The 21,442-nt window shown below is 42.9% G+C and overlaps 1 protein-coding gene across 1 annotated transcript; it reads right to left on the bottom strand.

The window, feature by feature from the left end:
* Nucleotides 1-420: 420 nt before the first annotated feature.
* On the bottom strand, nucleotides 421-8,201 carry LOC135516508 (mucin-2-like). The gene is made up of 5 exons (XM_064940856.1): nucleotides 7,876-8,201; nucleotides 6,284-6,561; nucleotides 3,919-4,080; nucleotides 3,032-3,233; nucleotides 421-2,830 (listed from the first exon to the last, which is right to left on the bottom strand). The coding sequence occupies exons 2-5, from the start codon at nucleotides 6,426-6,428 to the stop codon at nucleotides 493-495; spliced, it is 2,847 nt and encodes a 948-aa protein (XP_064796928.1). The 5' UTR covers nucleotides 6,429-6,561; nucleotides 7,876-8,201; the 3' UTR covers nucleotides 421-492.
* Nucleotides 8,202-21,442: the final 13,241 nt, after the last annotated feature.

Here is a 21,442-nt window from a genome sequence, read left to right as displayed (position 1 = left end):
ATTGACAACACCATGACCAGGTTAGATTAACAACACTGCGACCAGGTCAGATTAACAACACTGCGACCAGGTTAGATTAACGACCAGGTTAGATTAACAACTCTACGACCAGGCACACATAGTCTCAAATGGAACCCTTTTCCACAGCTCCCTATGTGTGACCTGGCCCAAAGTAGTGCACTCCGTAGGGGATAGAGTACCATTTGGGTCAGACACAAAATAATCTACCTCTGTGCTAAACCCATCCACAGAACCAGTGAACCATCTTGACTGTATCTCCTGTAGCTCAGGACAGGAGCTTCATGTTGGGCCCTCCTGGGGCTGATCCACACATCAGAGCTATGTTCAGGATTCCCAGTGTTATGGAACATTACCTAATAAACAGTTTTGCAAAGTTGTTGTTGTGGGGGTTTTTTCCGTTCACTTGCACCCCCCCCCCCCCCCCGTTTAGGATGAAAACGGTTTAGGCCACTGACTCCGCTCAGCTGTCCATCACACGCTCTCCATGACAATCACCACAGAATCCTCCTCAGCCAATGGGGTGTCTACTGGGGCGGGGCTACACAGGGTTAGTCCATCCCCTGACCCCTGACCTCTAACCGGGCAGTCCAGGCTGTCATGGAGCTCGCTCACCCCCTCTCCTTCATCCCCTGCTTCCTCCACTCCCTCCTCCTCTTCCTCCTCCTCCTCCTCGTCTTCCTCAACCTGACAGCGACACACCTCGATGCCTGAGTCCCCGGTCAGACGGCGGTGGCGGTACTGACTCTCATCGGCCCCAACTTCCTCCTGCTCTTCCTCCTCCTCCTCTCCCTCGCTCCTGTAGGTGTGGGGGACAAGCTGGTACACGTCCACACAGGGGGAGAACAGGGTCTGCTTGGGGGGAGACTGGGTGGGCCTGGGGGAGACAGGGGGAGGAGAGGATGGAGAGAAGGGGGGAGGAGAGGACAAGGGGAAGACAGGGGGAGGAGAGCAGGAGGGAGAGACAGTCTCTGTCCGTTCCACTGCAAGAGCTCCAAGAGGATTGAAAAAGGCCTGAGCCTTTGGGTCTGAGGCTACAGGAGAAGAGACTGGGACAGAGGAGGTAGGGGCTGGGGAGGCTAGGGTTAGGGTAGGGGCTGGGGAGGCTAGGGTTAGGGTAGGGGCTGGGGAGGCTAGGGTTAGGGTAGGGGCTGGGGAGGGTAGGGTTAGGGTAGGAGTTGGGGAGGCTAGGGTTAGGGTAGGAGTTGGGGAGAGGGCAGAGGGGGTAGGAGCTGGGGAGAGGGCAGAGGGGGTAGGAGCTGGGGAGAGGGCAGAGGGGGTAGGAGCTGGGGAGAGGGCAGAGGGGGTAGGAGCTGGGGAGAGGGCAGAGGGGTTAGGAGCTGGGGAGAGGGCAGAGGGGGTAGGAGTTGGGGAGAGGGCAGAGGGGGTAGGAGCTGGGGAGAGGGCAGAGGGGTTAGGAGCTGGGGAGAGGGCAGAGGGGGTAGGAGCTGGGGAGAGGGCAGAGGGGGTAGGGCCTGGGGAGGCTAGGGTTAGGGTAGGGGCTGGGGAGGCTAGGGTTAGGGTAGGGGCTGGGGAGAGGGCAGAGGGGGTAGGAGCTGGGGAGGCTAGGGTTAGGGTAGGAGTTGGGGAGAGGGCAGAGGGGGTAGGAGCTGGGGAGGCTAGGGGTAGAGTAGGGGCTGGGGAGGCTAGGGTTAGGGTAGGGGCTGGGGAGGCTAGGGTTAGGGTAGGAGTTGGGGAGAGGGCAGAGGGGGTAGGGGCTGGGGAGGCTAGGGTTAGGGTAGGAGTTGGGGAGAGGGCAGAGGGGGTAGGAGTTGGGGAGAGGGCAGAGGGGGTAGGAGTTGGGGAGAGGGCAGAGGGGGTAGGAGGTGGGGAGAGGGCAGAGGGGTTAGGGGCTGGGGAGAGGGCAGAGGGGGTAGGGGCTGGGGAGGCTAGGGTTAGGGTAGGGGCTGGGGAGGCTAGGGGTAGGGTAGGGGCTGGGGAGGGTAGGGTTAGGGTAGGGGCCGGGGAGGCTAGGGTTAGGGTAGGGGCTGGGGAGGCTAGGGTTAGGGTAGGGGCTGGGGAGAGGGCAGAGGGGGTAGGAGCTGGGGAGGCTAGGCGTAGGGTAGGGGCTGGGGAGAGGGCAGAGGGGGTAGGAGCTGGGGAGAGGGCAGAGGGGGTAGGAGCTTGGGCTGAAAGGACTGGGGAGGCTAGGATTAGGGTAGGAGCTTGGGCTGGGGAGAGCGCAGAGGGGTTAGGGGTACAAGAGGTGGTGGTGGTAGGGGAGGGGACAGCAGAGGTGGGTGTGGTAGGGGAGGGGACAGCAGAGGTGGGTGTGGTAGGGGAGGGGACAGCAGAGGTGGGTGTGGGGGAGGGACTGTGGGGACAGGATGGTCTGTCGTGACCTGGATTGGTTAAAGGACAAGCAGTCCCAGCTAGAGGGTGTTCTGTTGTTGTAGCAACTAGAGGGTGTTCTGTAGACGTGGGTGAGGTACGAGAAGAGACACGAGCTACAATACAAACATCTGTCTCCATAGTAACAGTTCCCATGGTAGCACCAGGAAAGTAGTGCACCTGTGCAGGTTCTGTAGATTGTTCGCTTAAGTTGGTGTCGGCCTCTGAGGTTATAACAACAGTAAACGCATCAGCAACAACACCGATCCTGTTGCCACCGGCAACATCCGCATCTGTCTCTGAAGATACAGAGACAATCATCTCCGAGGATGTAACCGTAGCAACTGTCTCCAAGACAACAGCAGCAGTGTTCTCTGCAGCGTATTGGGACAGTGTTGTGGGCGTGGAAGCACGGCTTGTGTCGGTCTCGTAGGTGCTACAGGGAGATGACGGACAGCAAGAGTCACAGGAACAGCTGGAGCTGCAGGGTCAGAGGTCAGAACCACAGTGTCATCTTTATTACAGCTTCTATCACAAATATCATTACCACAGCAAAGTGTTTCATCCATCGTTTCTCATCTCAAACTCAAAGTGGCTTCTTTACATTGTCAAGTGTGTTTTATATCAATAAATTCAACCAAACAATCAATCACTCAGTCAGCCAGCCAATCAGTGTCCCCACCTGTTGTCAGAGCTGAAAGAGGAGGGTGCAGCGCTGGCGCTGGTGCCGGGGTGGGGGTGTGATCCCGGGGGATGGTGTGGTGGCTGGGGGTAGCGAGCGGCGCCCCCCTGGGCAGCGAACACAGTGCTGTAGGGAGGTGGGGGAGTGGAGGGCTGAGCTGCTACCTCTTCATAGGACGGTAGCTTCAGAGACGCCAGGAAACCTAGAGAGAGAGGAGAGAGAGAGAGAGAGTTATTAGTGGTGATTTATCAGGTCTAGGAGAGGAGAGGAGAGGAGAGGAGAGGAGAGGAGAGGAGAGGGGAGGGGAGGGGAGGGGGAGGGGAGGGGAGGGGAGGGGAGGGGAGGGGAGGAGAGGAGAGGAGAGGAGAGGAGAGGAGAGGAGAGGAGAGGAGAGGAGAGGAGAGGAGAGGAGAGGAGAGGAGAGGAGAGGTTATTAGTGGTAATTTATCAGGTCTAGGAGAGGAGAGGAGTCTTGTTGAGGTCTAACATGGAGGAGGGGTAGGATGTAGATCCCTGGTAGGCCAGTAGGATGTAGATCCATGATAGGCCAGTAGGTTGGGGTTAGGCCAGTAGGATGTAGATCCATGATAGGCCAGTAGGTTAGGGTTAGGCAAGTAGGCTACTCACTGAGGTCTAACATGGAGGAGAGGTAGGATGTAGCTCCATGGTAGGCCAGTAGATTAGGGTTAGGCCAGTGGGATGTAGATCCATGGTAGGCCAGTAGGTTAGGGTTAGGCCAGTAGGATGTAGCTCCATGATAGGCCAGTAGGTTAGGGTTAGGCCAGTAGGATGTAGCTCCATGATAGGCCAGTAGGTTAGGGTTAGGCCAGTAGGATATGATCCCATGATAGGCCAGTAGGTTAGGGTTAGGCCAGTAGGCTACTCACTGAGGTCTAACATGGAGGAGGGGTAGGATGTAGCTCCATGGTAAGCCAGTAGGTTGATCTCTCTCTGTCTCTGCTGCTGTTGGACTCTGAGTTTAGCCCGGCGGTGTCGGTAAGCACAGCAACAACTGAACAGGATCAGAACGGTCCACAGCAGCCAGAACCCTGAAGAATAAAGAGAGAACCTGTTAGAACATACAAAACCCTGAAGAATACAGAGAACCCTGAAGAATACAGAGAGAACCTGTTAGAACATCATACAAAATCCTGAAGAATACAGAGAGAACCTGTTAGAACATACAGAACCCTGAAGAATACAGAGAGAACCTGTTAGAACATACAAAACCCTGAATAATACAGAGAGAACCTGTTAGAACATCACACAGAACCCTGAAGAATACAGAGAGAACCTGTTAGAACATCACACAGAACCCTGAAGAATACAGAGAACCTGTTAGAACATCACACAGAATCCTGAAGAATACAGAGAACCTGTTAGAACATCACACAGAATCCTAGTATAGCAGTAAGTAGTAAATTAGCAGTACAGTATCAGTAACAGTAGTATTGTAAAGTGGCAGAAGAAGTAGTTCTCACACCAGAGTGTAAAGTGGTGTCGTAGTATGTTACCAGTACAGTAGTAGTATTGTAGTAGTGTAGTGTAGTATTGTAGGCCTTCAGTAGGCTAAATGAAACAGATCATCCTAATGCATCAATCATCACATATACTGTAGTAGTACAGTAGTTGTACTGTAGTAGTACTGTAGTAGTATTGTGGTAGTACTGTAGTGGTATTGTAGCAGTTTTGTAGTAGTACTGTAATAGTACAGTAGTAGTAACAGTAGTATTGTAATGTGGCAGAAGAAGTAGTTCTCACACCAGAGTTTATAGTAGTGTCGTAGTATGTTACTAGTACAGTTGTAGTATTGTAGTACTACAGTAGTATTGTAGTAGTGTAGTGTAGTATAGTAGGCCTTCAGTAGGCTAAATGAAACAGATCATCCTAATTCATCAATCATCACATATACTGTAGTAGTACAGTAGTAGTACTGTAGTAGTATTGTAGTAGTACCGCAGTATTATTGTATTAGCACAGTAGCAGGACAGTAGCAGTGTTGTAGTAGTGTTATACTAGTGGTGTAGTAGTACAGTAGTAGTGGTATAGTAGTGTTGTGGTAGTATTGTAGTAGCACTGTAGTAGTACAGTAGTAGTATTGTAGCATTAGAGTAGTAGTATTGTAGTAGCATTGTAGTAGTATTGTAGCAGTACAGAGTAGTATTGTAGTAGTATTCTAGCAGCATTGTAGTACTATTGTAGTAGTGTTGTAGTAGTGTTGCAGCAGTATTGTAGTAGTAGTATTGTAGTAGTGTTGTAGTAGTGTTGTAGTGGCCTTGTAGTAGTGCTGTAGTAGTATTGTACTAGTGTTGTAGTGGTGTTGTAGTAGTGTTGTAGTGGTGTTGTATTAGTATTGTAGTAGTGTTGTAGTAGTGTTGTAGCAGTGTTGTAGTAGTGTTGTAGCAGTGTTGTAGTAGTGTTGTAGTAGTATCGTAGTAGTGTTGTAGTAGTGTTGTAGTAGTGGTGTAGTAGTGTTGTAGCAGTGTTGTAGTAGTATTGTAGTAGTATTGTAGCAGTGTTGTAGTAGTGGTGTAGTAGTGTTGTAGTAGTGGTGTAGTAGTTTTGTAGCAGTGTTGTAGTAGTGTTGTAGTAGTGTTGTAGTAGTAGTGTTGTAGCAGTGTTGTAGTAGTGTTGTAGCAGTGTTGTAGCAGTGTTGTAGCAGTGTTGTAGTAGTGTTGTAGTAGTATTGTAGTAGTGTTGTAGTAGTGGTGTAGTAGTGTTGTAGTAGTATCGTAGTAGTGTTGTAGTAGTGTTGTAGTAGTGGTGTAGTAGTATTGTAGCAGTGTTGTAGTAGTGTTGTAGTAATGGTGTAGTAGTATTGTAGCAGTGTTGTAGCAGTGTTGTAGTAGTGGTGTAGTAGTGTTGTAGTAGTGTTGTAGTAGTGTTGTAGTAGTGGTGTAGTAGTGTTGTAGCAGTGTTGTAGTAGTGTTGTAGTAGTGTTGTAGCAGTGTTGTAGTAGTGTTGTAGTAGTGTTGTAGTAGTGTTGTAGCAGTGCTGTAGTAGTGTTGTAGTAGTGTTGTAGTAGTGGTGTAGTAGTATTGTAGCAGTGTTGTAGCAGTGTTGTAGTAGTGGTGTAGTAGTGTTGTAGTAGTGTTGTAGTAGTGTTGTAGTAGTGGTGTAGTAGTGTTGTAGCAGTGTTGTAGTAGTGTTGTAGTAGTGTTGTAGTAGTGTTGTAGTAGTGTTGTAGTAGTGTTGTAGTAGTATCGTAGTAGTGTTGTAGTAGTGTTGTAGTAGTATCGTAGTAGTACTCACACCAGAGTTCATAGTAATAGGTGCAGCAGCCTGTCTCCCCACAGCAGTGTCCGGTCTCACAGAGGTAACCTCCGTTGGAGCTGGCCCCAGGACAGTACCTGGGTCGGCCCAGCAGGGGCAGGCTACCACTACTATGGTACTCCATCACCCCAACACAACCCCGGTCAGGCAACACGGTCAGCGGTCCAGTCAGGCAACACGGTCAGCGGTCCAGTCTACTGCACCGGTCTGGTAGTGTCAGAGAGAGCGGTCGCGGTCATCTGGCAGATCGGGAGAATCTGGACGGGAACAGAGTCAAAGGAGAGCTTTGTTTATTTACTGACAGAGGATACATCCCAAACGGAACCCTATTCCCTATATGGTGCACTACTTTAGACTAGGGCCCTATGGGTCTCCCTATTCCCTATTTAGTGCACTACTTTAGACAAGGACCCATAGGGCTGACCATAAGGCTCTGGTCAAAAGTAGTGCACTATATAGGGAATAGGGATTCCATTTAGGACGCATGGAGGAACCAACCAACATCACTCACTGGCTGACACTATCACACAATGCTTCTACTTGACACACACACACACACACACACACACACACACACACACACACACACACACACACACACACGGCGCCATCTGGGAGGGTTTCACTGTTTCCTTTAGCCTACTACAACTTCTAAAGACCCAAAACACGCATCAACACACACACAAAACACGCATCAACACACACACAAAACATGCATCCACACACACAAAACACGCATCAACACACACACAAAACACGCATCAACACACACAAAACACGCATCAACACACACACAAAACATGCAGCCACACACACACAAAACACACATCAACACACACAAAACACGCATCAACATACACACAAAACACGCATCAACACACACACAAAACACGCATCAACACACACACAAAACACGCATCAACACACACAAAACATGCATCAACACACACACAAAACACGCATCAACACACACACAAAACACGCATCAACACACACACAAAACACGCATCAACACACACAAAACACGCATCCACACACACACAAAACACGCAGCCACACACAAAACACGCACATCAACACACACACAGAACAAGCCTCCACACACACACAAAACACGCCTCCACATCCACAGTAATGGGATGTGCTCCTTGTATATACAGTATAAAAAAAACCATGGAATAGTTGGAGAGATAAAGATCCAATCATATTTGCTGCATTGCCACAGTTTCACACTATACTGGCTGGCTGCACACACACACACACACACACACACACACACACACACACACACACACACACAAACAGAGAGACAGAGAGATTTGTTCATGCAGAAATAGGAAACGACCATCTCAGATAGTGTCAATAATTATAAGCTCATAGACAAACAGAAGCATTTAGGTAGCATAAGGTTTCAGCCTAAAGTCCGCTGTAGTATGGCGCCTATACCGTAAAGCTCATTCACATAGCTGGAGGTATATCCAGCCGACTAGTCCTGCAAACCAGAGATTCAACATTTTATATAACACCAACCAACCAAGGTTATAAAATGTACTTTTGAACGATTCACCCACCGGTTCATTGTCTAACTGCGAGGCACAAGGCCACGGCACCACTCAGGTTGGTAGAGCATCTTGAACCGATCAGCTGCTCTCCGGTAGAAGTCTCCATCATCGCTCTCTCTCTCTCTCCGGCAGACTGGCCGCCATTGCCACCCGGTACCGTTCCGTTAACGATACTTCTCCCCCAAAGTCCGCATCGGTAGGATACTCTTCTCATTCCCCGCACGGAACGACAGCGCCCGGTAGAAAAACAACAACCGTCCACATGGAAAAACGGTACATCGAATCACACAAAAACAACAAATAAAATGTGTATTTCATGTTGCGATGTAAATAAATATCAAACGATTTATTTTACTCGCACTGAACGCATTCAACTCTGATTGGCCGAGGGTGACAGCGGTTCAGCCAATCAGAGTTACTGTGGCAGTAAGCTCAGACAAGTCGCTCGTTTAGGCAACCTGGACTCAAGGGTAGACGTAACATAGTAAACGCAAATGAGTCTTCCCTCCATTTAATATGTATGTCACGTTTCGTATGGTATGCATTCATTTGTGGATGTCCATCATCCATTATGTATGATATGTTACAATTTGCAATTCGTACAACTAGTGTCTGTCAATTGATAAGGAATTGAATAGTCTATAGAACTGACTATACGTTATATGATTAAACATGTTGGCTCATGGGACGTTTCAAATGTTTTTCTATATGGGCTCAAAATGTCATGCAGTGACTACAGATTCAAAGACCTTGACCTTTGACCTACTAGTTCAAAGACTGTGACCTTGTGTTTACAAAATCAAATCAAATCAAATCAACGTGTAATGGTCACATACACATGGTTAGCGGATGTTAATGCTTGTGATCTAGTTGACAGTGCAGCAATATCTAACAAGTAAGCTAACAATTCCCCAACAACAACCTAATACACACAAATCTAAAGTGATGAATGAGAATATGTACAGTTGTAGTCGGAAGTTTACATACACCTCAGCCAAAATACTATTGAACTCAGTTTCTCAATTCCTGATATTTAATACTTAAATACTTAAATACTAATATATTTAAAAAAAATCCCTGTCTTCGGTCAGCTAGGATCACCACTTTATTTTAAGAATGTGAAATGTCAGAATAATAGTAGAGAGAATGATTTATTTCAGCTTTTATTTCTTTCATCACATTCCCAGTGGGTCAGAAGTTTACATACACTCAATTAGTATTTGGTAGCATTGCTTTTAAATTGTTTAACTTGGGTCAAACATTTCAGGTAGCCTTCCACAAGCTTCCCACAATAAGTTGGGTGAATGTTGTCCCATTCCTCCTGACAGAGCTGGTGTAACTGAGTCAGGTTTGTAGGCCTCCTTGCTCTCACACACTTTTTCAGTTCTGGCCACAAATTTTCTGCGGGATTGAGGTCAGGGCTTTGTGATGGCCACTCCAATACCTTGACTTTGTTGTCCTTAAGCCATTTTGCCACAACTTTAGAAGTATGCTTGGGGTCATTGTCCATTTGGAAGACCCATTTGCGACCAAGCTTTAACTTCCTGACTGATGTCTTGAGATGTTGCTTCAATATATCCACATAATTTTCTTTCCTCAAGATGCCATCTATTTTGTGAAGTGCACCAGTCCCTCCTGCAGCAAAGCACCCCAAACAACATGATGCTGCCTCCCCCGTGCTTCACGGTTGGGATGGTGTTTTTAGGCTTGCAAGCCTCCCCCTTTTCCTCCAAACATAACGATGGTCATTATGGCCAAACAGTTCTATTTTTGTTTCATCAGACCGGAGGACATTTCTCCAAAAAGTGCAATCTTTGTCCCCATGTGCAGTTGCAAACCGTACACTGGCTTTTTTATGGCGGTTTTGGAGCAGTGGCTTCTTCCTTGCTGTGCAGCCTTTCAGGTTATGTTGATATAGGACTCGTTTTACTGTGGATATAGATACTTTTGTAACTGTTTCCTCCAGCATCTTCACAAGGTCCTTTGCTGTTGTTCTGGGATTGATTTGCACTTTTCGCACCAAAGTACATTCATCTCTAGGAGACAGAACGCTTCTCCTACCTGAGTGGTTTGACGGCTGCGTGGTCCCATGGTGTTTATACTTGCGTACTATTGTTTGTACAGATGAACGTGGTACCTTCAGGTGTTTGGAAATTGCTCCCAAGTATGAACCAGACTTGTGGAGGTCTACAATTATTTTTCTGAGGTCTTGGCTCATTTCTTTAGATTTTCCCATGATGTCAAGCAAAGAGGCACTGAGTTTGAAGGTAGGCCTTGAAATACATCCACAAGTGCACCTCCAATTGACTCAAATTATGTCAATTACCCTATCAGAAGCTTCTAAAGCCATGACATCATTTTCTGGAATTTTCCAAGCTGTTTAACAAACTATAGTTTTGGCAAGTCGGTTAGGACATCTACTTTGTGCAGGACACAAGTCATTTTTCTAACAATTGTTTACAGACAGATTATTTCACTTATAATTCACTGTATCACAATTCCAGTGGGTCAGAAGTTTACATACACTAAGTTGACTGGTGTCTTTAACAAATGTGTTGGTTGAAAAACAAGTTTTAATGACTCCAACCTAAGTGTATGTAAACTTGCGACTTCAACTGTACATAAAAATATATGAATGAGCGATGGCCGAACGGCATAGACCAGATGCAGTAGATGGTATAGAGTACAGTATATACATATGAGATGAGTAATGGAGGGTATCTAAACATTATATAAAGTGGCATTGTTTAAAGTGGCTAGTGATATACATACTGTATGAGAGGAGTGATGTAGGATATGTAAACATTATTAAAGAGGTGTTATTTAAAGTGACTAGTGATCCATTTCTTTAAGAGGTGTTATTTAAAGTGACTAGTGATCCATTTCTTTAAGAGGTGTTATTTAAAGTGACTAGTGATCCATTTCTTTAAGAGGTGTTATTTAAAGTGACTAGTGATCCTTTATTGAGTCCGTGTTGGTAGAAGACTCTCTATGTCAGTGATCATTTATTGAAGTGGCCAGAGATTTGAGTCTGTATGTTGGCAGCAGCCTCTCTGTCAGTGATCATTTATTGAAGTGGCCAGAGATTTGAGTCTGTATGTTGGCAGCAGCCTCTCTATGTCAGTGATCATTTATTGAAGTGGCCAGAGATTTGAGTCTGTATGTTGGTAGCAGCCTCTCTGTCAGTGATCATTTATTGAAGTGGCCAGAGATTTGAGTCTGTATGTTGGTAGCAGCCTCTCTATGTCAGTGATCATTTATTGAAGTGGCCAGAGATTTGAGTCTGTATGTTGGTAGCAGCCTCTCTGTCAGTGATCATTTATTGAAGTGGCCAGAGATTTGTGTCTGTATGTTGGTAGCAGCGTCTCTATGTCAGTGATCATTTATTGAAGTGGCCAGAGATTTGAGTCTGTATGTTGGCAGCAACCTCTCTGTCAGTGATCATTTATTGAAGTGGCCAGAGATTTGAGTCTGTATGTTGGCAGCAGCCTCTCTATGTCAGTGATCATTTATTGAAGTGGCCAGAGATTTGAGTCTGTATGTTGGCAGCAGCCTCTCTATGTCAGTGATCATTTATTGAAGTGGCCAGAGATTTGAGTCTGTATGTTGGCAGCAGCCTCTCTATGTCAGTGATCATTTATTGAAGTGGCCAGAGATTTGAGTCTGTATGTTGGCAGCAGCCTCTCTCTGTCAGTGATCATTTATTGAAGTGGCCAGAGATTTGAGTCTGTATGTTGGCAGCAGCCTCTCTATGTCAGTGATCATTTATTGAAGTGGCCAGAGATTTGAGTCTGTATGTTGGCAGCAGCCTCTCTATGTCAGTGATCATTTATTGAAGTGGCCAGAGATTTGAGTCTGTATGTTGGCAGCAGCCTCTCTATGTCAGTGATCATTTATTGAAGTGGCCAGAGATTTGAGTCTGTATGTTGGCAGCAGCCTCTCTATGTCAGTGATCATTTATTGAAGTGGCCAGAGATTTGAGTCTGTATGTTGGCAGCAGCCTCTCTCTGTCAGTGATCATTTATTGAAGTGGCCAGAGATTTGAGTCTGTATGTTGGCAGCAGCCTCTCTATGTCAGTGATCATTTATTGAAGTGGCCAGAGATTTGAGTCTGTATGTTGGCAGCAGCCTCTCTATGTCAGTGATCATTTATTGAAGTGGCCAGAGATTTGAGTCTGTATGTTGGTAGCAGCCTCTCTATGTTAGTGATCATTTATTGAAGTGGCCAGAGATTTGAGTCTGTATGTTGGCAGCAGCCTCTCTATGTCAGTGATCATTTATTGAAGTGGCCAGAGATTTGAGTCTGTATGTTGGCAGCAGCCTCTCTATGTCAGTGATCATTTATTGAAGTGGCCAGAGATTTGAGTCTGTATGTTGGTAGCAGACTCTCTATGTCAGTGATCATTTATTGAAGTGGCCAGAGATTTGAGTCTGTATGTTGTGGCAGCAGCCTCTCTATGTCAGTGATCATTTATTGAAGTGGCCAGAGATTTGAGTCTGTATGTTGGCAGCAGCCTCTCTATGTCAGTGATCATTTATTGAAGTGGCCAGAGATTTGAGTCTGTATGTTGGTAGCAGCCTCTCTATGTCAGTGATCATTTATTGAAGTGGCCAGAGATTTGAGTCTGTATGTTGGCAGCAGCCTCTCTATGTCAGTGATCATTTATTGAAGTGGCCAGAGATTTGAGTCTGTATGTTGGTAGCAGACTCTCTATGTCAGTGATCATTTATTGAAGTGGCCAGAGATTTGAGTCTGTATGTTGGTAGCAGCCTCTCTGTCAGTGATCATTTATTGAAGTGGCCAGAGATTTGAGTCTGTATGTTGGCAGCAGCCTCTCTATGTCAGTGATCATTTATTGAAGTGGCCAGAGATTTGAGTCTCTATGTTGGTAGCAACCTCTCTATGTCAGTGATCATTTATTGAAGTGGCCAGAGATTTGAGTCTGTATGTTGGTAGCAGCCTCTCTGTCAGTGATCATTTATTGAAGTGGCCAGAGATTTGAGTCTGTATGTTGGCAGCAGCCTCTCTATGTCAGTGATCATTTATTGAAGTGGCCAGAGATTTGAGTCTGTATGTTGGCAGCAGCCTCTCTATGTCAGTGATCATTTATTGAAGTGGCCAGAGATTTGAGTCTGTATGTTGGCAGCAGCCTCTCTATGTCAGTGATCATTTATTGAAGTGGCCAGAGATTTGAGTCTGTATGTTGGCAGCAGCCTCTCTGTCAGTGATCATTTATTGAAGTGGCCAGAGATTTGAGTCTGTATGTTGGCAGCAGCCTCTCTATGTCAGTGATCATTTATTGAAGTGGCCAGAGATTTGAGTCTGTATGTTGGCAGCAGCCTCTCTGTCAGTGATCATTTATTGAAGTGGCCAGAGATTTGAGTCTGTATGTTGGCAGCAGCCTCTCTATGTCAGTGATCATTTATTGAAGTGGCCAGAGATTTGAGTCTGTATGTTGGCAGCAGCCTCTCTATGTCAGTGATCATTTGAACAAACATTATTATTCTTATATTGGAGTAAAGCTGTAAATAAGACTTTGATCTCAAGAGGAGGACGGTTTAATGTTGAAGTTATATGATCTCTTACTAAGAAAACAGTCCTGGTCATATAGGCCTCGAAAATATCCCAAATAACTAACAAATTAATACATTATATCTAAAACAAGCAATACAGAATTAATACATTATATCTAAAACAAACAATACAGAATTAATACATTATATCTAAAACAAACAATACAGAATTAATACATTATATCTAAAACAAACAATACAGAATTAATACATTATATCTAAAACAACCACACAGATTTAATACATTATATCTAAAACAACCACACAGAATTAATACATTATATCTAAAACAAACAATACAGAATTAATACATTATATCTAAAACAAACAATACAGAATTAATACATTATATCTAAAACAACAACACAGAATTAATACATTATATCTAAAACAAACAATACAGAATTAATACATTATATCTAAAACAACAACACAGAATTAATACATTATATCTAAAACAACAACACAGAATTAATACATTATATCTAAAACAAACAATACAGAATTAATACATTATATCTAAAACAACAATACAGAATTAATACATTATATCTAAAACAACAATACAGAATTAATACATTATATCTAAAACAAACAATACAGAATTAATACATTATATCTAAAACAAACAATACAGAATTAATACATTATATCTAAAACAAACAATACAGAATTAATACATTATATCTAAAACAAACAATACAGAATTAATACATTATATCTAAAACAACAATACAGAATTAATACATTATATCTAAAACAAACAATACAGAATTAATACATTATATCTAAAACAACAATACAGAATTAATACATTATATCTAAAACAACAATACAGAATTAATACATTATATCTAAAACAACAATACAGAATTAATACATTATATCTAAAACAAACAATACAGAATTAATACATTATATCTAAAACAAACAATACAGAATTAATACATTATATCTAAAACAAACAATACAGAATTAATACATTATATCTAAAACAACAATACAGAATTAATACATTATATCTAAAACAAACAATACAGATTTAATACATTATATCTAAAACAACAATACAGAATTAATACATTATATCTAAAACAACAATACAGATTTAATACATTATATCTAAAACAAACAATACAGAATTAATACATTATATCTAAAACAACAATACAGAATTAATACATTATATCTAAAACAACAATACAGAATTAATACATTATATCTAAAACAAACAATACAGAATTAATACATTATCTCTAAAACAAACAATACAGAATTAATACATTATATCTAAAACAAACAATACAGAATTAATACATTATATCTAAAACAAACAATACAGAATTAATACATTATATCTAAAACAACAATACAGAATTAATACATTATATCTAAAACAAACAATACAGAATTAATACATTATATCTAAAACAACAACACAGAATTAATACATTATATCTAAAACAACAACACAGAATTAATACATTATATCTAAAACAACAATACAGAATTAATACATTATATCTAAAACAACAATACAGAATTAATACATTATATCTAAAACAACAATACAGAATTAATACATTATATCTAAAACAACAATACAGAATTAATACATTATATCTAAAACAACAATACAGAATTAATACATTATATCTAAAACAAACAATACAGAATTAATACATTATATCTAAAACAAACAATACAGAATTAATACATTATATCTAAAACAAACAATACAGAATTAATACATTATATCTAAAACAAACAATACAGAATTAATACATTATATCTAAAACAAACAATACAGAATTAATACATTATATCTAAAACAAACAATACAGAATTAATACATTATATCTAAAACAAACAATACAGAATTAATACATTATATCTAAAACAAATAATACAGAATTAATACATTATATCTAAAACAACAATACAGATTTAATACATTATATCTAAAACAACCACACAGATTTAATACATTATATCTAAAACAACAATACAGAATTAATACATTATATCTAAAACAACCAATACAGAATTAATACATTATATCTAAAACAAACAATACAGAATTAATACATTATACCTAAAACAACAATACAGAATTAATACATTATATCTAAAACAAACAATACAGAATTAATACATTATATCTAAAACAAACAATACAGAATTAATACATTATACCTAAAACAACAATACAGAATTAATACATTATATCTAAAACAAACAATACAGAATTAATACATTATATCTAAAACAAACAATACAGAATTAATACATTATATCTAAAACAAACAATACAGATTTAATACATTATATCTAAAACAAACAATACAGAATTAATACATTATATCTAAAACAACAATACAGAATTAATACATTATATCTAAAACAACAATACAGAATTAATACATTATATCTAAAACAACAATACAGAATTAATACATTATATCTAAAACAACAATACAGAATTAATACATTATATCTAAAACAACAATACAGAATTAATACATTATATCTAAAACAAACAATACAGAATTAATACATTATATCTAAAACAAACAATACAGAATTAATACATTATATCTAAAACAAACAATACAGAATTAATACATTATATCTAAAACAAACAATACAGAATTAATACATTATATCTAAAACAAACAATACAGAATTAATACATTATATCTAAAACAAACAATACAGAATTAATACATTATATCTAAAACAAACAATACAGAATTAATACATTATATCTAAAACAAATAATACAGAATTAATACATTATATCTAAAACAACAATACAGATTTAATACATTATATCTAAAACAACCACACAGATTTAATACATTATATCTAAAACAACAATACAGAATTAATACATTATATCTAAAACAACCAATACAGAATTAATACATTATATCTAAAACAAACAATACAGAATTAATACATTATACCTAAAACAACAATACAGAATTAATACATTATATCTAAAACAAACAATACAGAATTAATACATTATATCTAAAACAAACAATACAGAATTAATACATTATACCTAAAACAACAATACAGAATTAATACATTATATCTAAAACAAACAATACAGAATTAATACATTATATCTAAAACAAACAATACAGAATTAATACATTATATCTAAAACAAACAATACAGATTTAATACATTATATCTAAAACAAACAATACAGAATTAATACATTATATCTAAAACAACAATACAGAATTAATACATTATATCTAAAACAACAATACAGAATTAATACATTATATCTAAAACAACAATACAGAATTAATACATTATATCTAAAACAACAATACAGAATTAAAACATTATATCTAAAACAACAAAAAGTCCAAACTGGGAGGAAAGCAGGATAAAATGCACAGATTCATGCTGTTGATAACGAGCATCACTGGTCCCTTTGTCTCTACTTATGGGATAGTAGAGCCCTCTTGTCCTAACCTGGGTATCTGGGGATGCTGCAGAGGAATGGGAAGGGCTGTATATGGTGGAGGTGTTTATCAGGGTGTGACAGCTGTAAGAGTCGCTCCAGTTCAGTGCTTCTCCTCCGTAGCTCTTTAAAAAAAATGTATTTTATATAACCTTGATTTAACTCAGTGACTTCCTGCTCCAGCTCTTTGACACTGAGCCCACCTATCTGCATCTCCACCTCTCCCCTCGCCCCTCTCCCCTCTCCACCTCTCGCCTCTCCCCTCTCCACCTCTCCCCTCTCCCCTCTCTACCTCTCCCCTCTCCCTCTCCACCTCTCCCCTCTCCACCCTCTCCCCTCTCCCCTCTCCGCCACTCCCCTCTCCCCTCTCCCCCTCTCCACCTCTCCCTCTCCTCCTCTCCCCCTCTCCCTTCTCTACCTCTCCCCTCCACCTCTCCCCTCTCCACCTCTCCCCTCTCCCCTCTCCACCTCTCCCCTCTCCACCTCTCCCCTCTCCACCTCTCCCCTCTCCCCTCTCCACCTCTCCTCCTCTCTAACTCTCCACCTCTCCCCTCTCCTTCTCTCCCCCTCTCCCCTATCCACCTCTCTACCTCTCCCCTCTCTTCCTCTCCACCTCTCCCCTCTCCTCTCTGCCTCTCTGCTGTCCTCTTCTCCTCCCTGCCTCTCTGCTGTCCTCTTCTCCTCCCTGCCTCTCTGCTGTCCTCTTCTCCTCCCTGCCTCTCTGCTGTCCTCTTCTCCTCCCTGCCTCTCTGCTGTCCTCTTCTCCTCCCTGCCTCTCTGCTGTCCTCTTCTCCTCTCTGCTGTCCTCTTCTCCTCCCTGCCTCTCTGCTGTCCTCTTCTCCTCTCTGCTGTCCTCTTCTCCTCCCTGCCTCTCTGCTGTCCTCTTCTTCTCCCTGCCACTCTGCTGTCCTCTTCTCCTCCCTGCTGTCCTCTTCTCCTCTCTGCTGTCCTCTTCTCCTCCCTGCCTCTCTGCTGTCCTCTTCTCCTCTCTGCTGTACTCTTCTCCTCCCTGCCTCTCTGCTGTCCTCTTCTCCTCCCTGCCTCTCTGCTGTCCTCTTCTCTTCTCTGCTGTCCTATTCTCCTCTCTGCTGTCCTCTTCTTCTCTCTGACCATCTCTTGACGTCATCTATGTTGCTTCTCTCCACACTTTCTAATCTTTACTTTGAGTTCATGCATCTTTGGGGTTCCCGAGTGGAGCAGCGGTCTAAGGCACTGCATCTCAGTGGTAGAGGTGTCACTACAGACCCTGGTTCGAATCCAGGCTGTATCACAACCGGCCGTGATTGGGAGTCCAGTAGGGCGGTGCATTGGCCCAGCGTTGTCTGGGTTTGGCCGGTGTAGGTAAGAGACTTGCCTTGTTAAAAGAAAAAACATCTGAATTCCCATTCTGTTGGTCTGCACCATAACTGGCTCTCTGCTGCCGTCATGTGGACATTAGAGAGAACTGCAATATGGGCCACGGACACACGGCCAACCAGACAGATGCAGGTTGTTGTCCAAAAGAAAATACAAAAATTACATTACAGTATCTATGAGACACATGTGTGTCCTTAATGGAACCCCATTCCCGATATAGTGCACTACTTTAGACCAGAGCCCTATAGAACCCTATTCCCTATATAGTGCACCTCTTTAGACCAGAGCCCTATAGAACCCTATTCCCTATATAGTGCACTTCTTTAGACCAGAGCCCTATAGAACCCTAATCTCTATATAGTGCACTACTTTAGACCAGAGCCCTATTCCCTATATAGTGCACTACTTTAGACCAGGGCCCTATAGAACCCTAATCCCAATATAGTGCACTACTTTAGACCAGGGGCCTATAGAACCTTATTCCCTAAAAAGTGCACTACTTTAGACCAGGGCCCTATAGAACCCTAATCCCTATATAGTGCACTACTTTAGACCAGAACCCTAATCCCTATATAGTGCACTACTTTAGACCAGAGCCCTATAGAACCCTAATCCCTATATAGTGCACTACTTTAGACCAGGGGCCTATAGAATCCTTATTCCCTAAAAAGTGCACAACTTTAGACCAGAGGCTTATCGATGGTCCCATACCCTAACTACCCTTATGGGCCCTGGTCAGAAGTAATGCCCTATGAGGTGTTATGAAACCTGTAACTAGCCCTCTGATACTGTTGCACTGGCTAAATCTGAGGGTCCAAGGTCCTAGTTACATGGTCTGTAACCTGACTGTCTAGAGGTCCTAGCTACATGGTCTGTAACCTGACTGTCTAGGGGTCCTAGCTACATGGTCTGTAACCTGACTGTCTAGGGGTCCTAGCTACATGGTCTGTAACCTGACTGTCTAGGGGTCCTAGCTACATGGTCTGTAACCTGACTGTCTAGGGGTCCTAGCTACATGGTCTGTAACCTGACTGTCTAGAGGTCCTAGCTACATGGTCTGTAACCTGACTCATTATGTCTAGGGGTCCTAGCTACATGGTCTGTAACCTGACTGTCTAGGGGTCCTAGCTACATGGTCTGTAACCTGACTGTCTAGAGGTCCTAGCTACATGGTCTGTAACCTGACTCATTATATCTAGGGGTCCTAGTTACATGGTCTGTAACCTGACTCATTATGTCTAGGGGTCCTAGCTACATGGTCTGTAACCTGACTGTCTAGAGGTCCTAGCTACATGGTCTGTAACCTGACTGTCTAGGGGTCCTAGCTACATGGTCTGTAACCTGACTGTCTAGGGGTCCTAGCTACAAGGTCTGTAACCTGACTGTCTAGAGGTCCTAGCTACATGGTCTGTAACCTGACTCATTATATCTAGGGGTCCTAGTTACATGGTCTGTAACCTGACTCATTATGTCTAGGGGTCCTAGCTACATGGTCTGTAACCTGACTGTCTAGGGGTCCTAGCTACATGGTCTGTAACCTGACTGTCTAGGGGTCCTAGCTACATGGTCTGTAACCTGACTGTCTAGTGGTCCTAGCTACATGGTCTGTAACCTGACTGTCTAGGGGTCCTAGTTACATGGTCTGTAACCTGACTGTCTAGGGGTCCTAGCTACATGGTCTGTAACCTGACTGTCTAGGGGTCCTAGTTACATGGTCTGTAACCTGACTGTCTAGAGGTCCTAGCTACATGGTCTGTAACCTGACTGTCTAGGGGTCCTAGCTACATGGTCTGTAACCTGACTGTCTAGTGGTCCTAGTTACATGGTCTGTAACCTGACTGTCTAGAGGTCCTAGCTACATGGTCTGTAACCTGACTGTCTAGGGGTCCTAGCTACATGGTCTGTAACCTGACTGTCTAGAGGTCCTAGCTACATGGTCTGTAACCTGACTGTCTAGGGGTCCTAGCTACATGATCTGTAACCTGACTCATCATGTCTAGGGGTCCTAGTTACATGGTCTGTAACCTGACTGTCTAGAGGTCCTAGCTACATGGTCTGTAACCTGACTGTCTAGGGGTCCTAGCTACATGGTCTGTAACCTGACTGTCTAGAGGTCCTAGCTACATGGTCTGTAACCTGACTGTCTAGGGGTCCTAGCTACATGGTCTGTAACCTGACTGTCTAGGGGTCCTAGCTACAAGGTCTGTAACCTGACTGTCTAGGGGTCCTAGTTACATGGTCTGTAACCTGACTGTCTAGGGGTCCTAGTTACATGGTCTGTAACCTGACTGTCTAGAGGTCCTAGCTACATGGTCTGTAGCCTGACTGTCTAGGGGTCCTAGCTACATGGTCTGTAACCTGACTGTCTAGGGGTCCTAGCTACATGGTCTGTAACCTGACTGTCTAGTGGTCCTAGCTACATGGTCTGTAACCTGACTGTCTAGGGGTCCTAGTTACATGGTCTGTAACCTGACTGTCTAGGGGTCCTAGCTACATGGTCTGTAACCTGACTGTCTAGGGGTCCTAGTTACATGGTCTGTAACCTGACTGTCTAGAGGTCCTAGCTACATGGTCTGTAACCTGACTGTCTAGGGGTCCTAGCTACATGGTCTGTAACCTGACTGTCTAGTGGTCCTAGTTACATGGTCTGTAACCTGACTGTCTAGAGGTCCTAGCTACATGGTCTGTAACCTGACTGTCTAGGGGTCCTAGCTACATGGTCTGTAACCTGACTGTCTAGAGGTCCTAGCTACATGGTCTGTAACCTGACTGTCTAGGGGTCCTAGCTACATGATCTGTAACCTGACTCATCATGTCTAGGGGTCCTAGTTACATGGTCTGTAACCTGACTGTCTAGAGGTCCTAGCTACATGGTCTGTAACCTGACTGTCTAGGGGTCCTAGCTACATGGTCTGTAACCTGACTGTCTAGAGGTCCTAGCTACATGGTCTGTAACCTGACTGTCTAGGGGTCCTAGCTACATGGTCTGTAACCTGACTGTCTAGGGGTCCTAGCTACAAGGTCTGTAACCTGACTGTCTAGGGGTCCTAGTTACATGGTCTGTAACCTGACTGTCTAGGGGTCCTAGTTACATGGTCTGTAACCTGACTGTCTAGAGGTCCTAGCTACATGGTCTGTAGCCTGACTGTCTAGGGGTCC

Source organism: Oncorhynchus masou, chromosome 27 (genome assembly GCF_036934945.1).
Source record: "Oncorhynchus masou masou isolate Uvic2021 chromosome 27, UVic_Omas_1.1, whole genome shotgun sequence".
NCBI lineage: Eukaryota > Metazoa > Chordata > Actinopteri > Salmoniformes > Salmonidae > Oncorhynchus > Oncorhynchus masou.
Note: the sequence above shows the minus strand (reverse complement) of the source record. Positions and strands in the feature narration are given on the sequence as shown.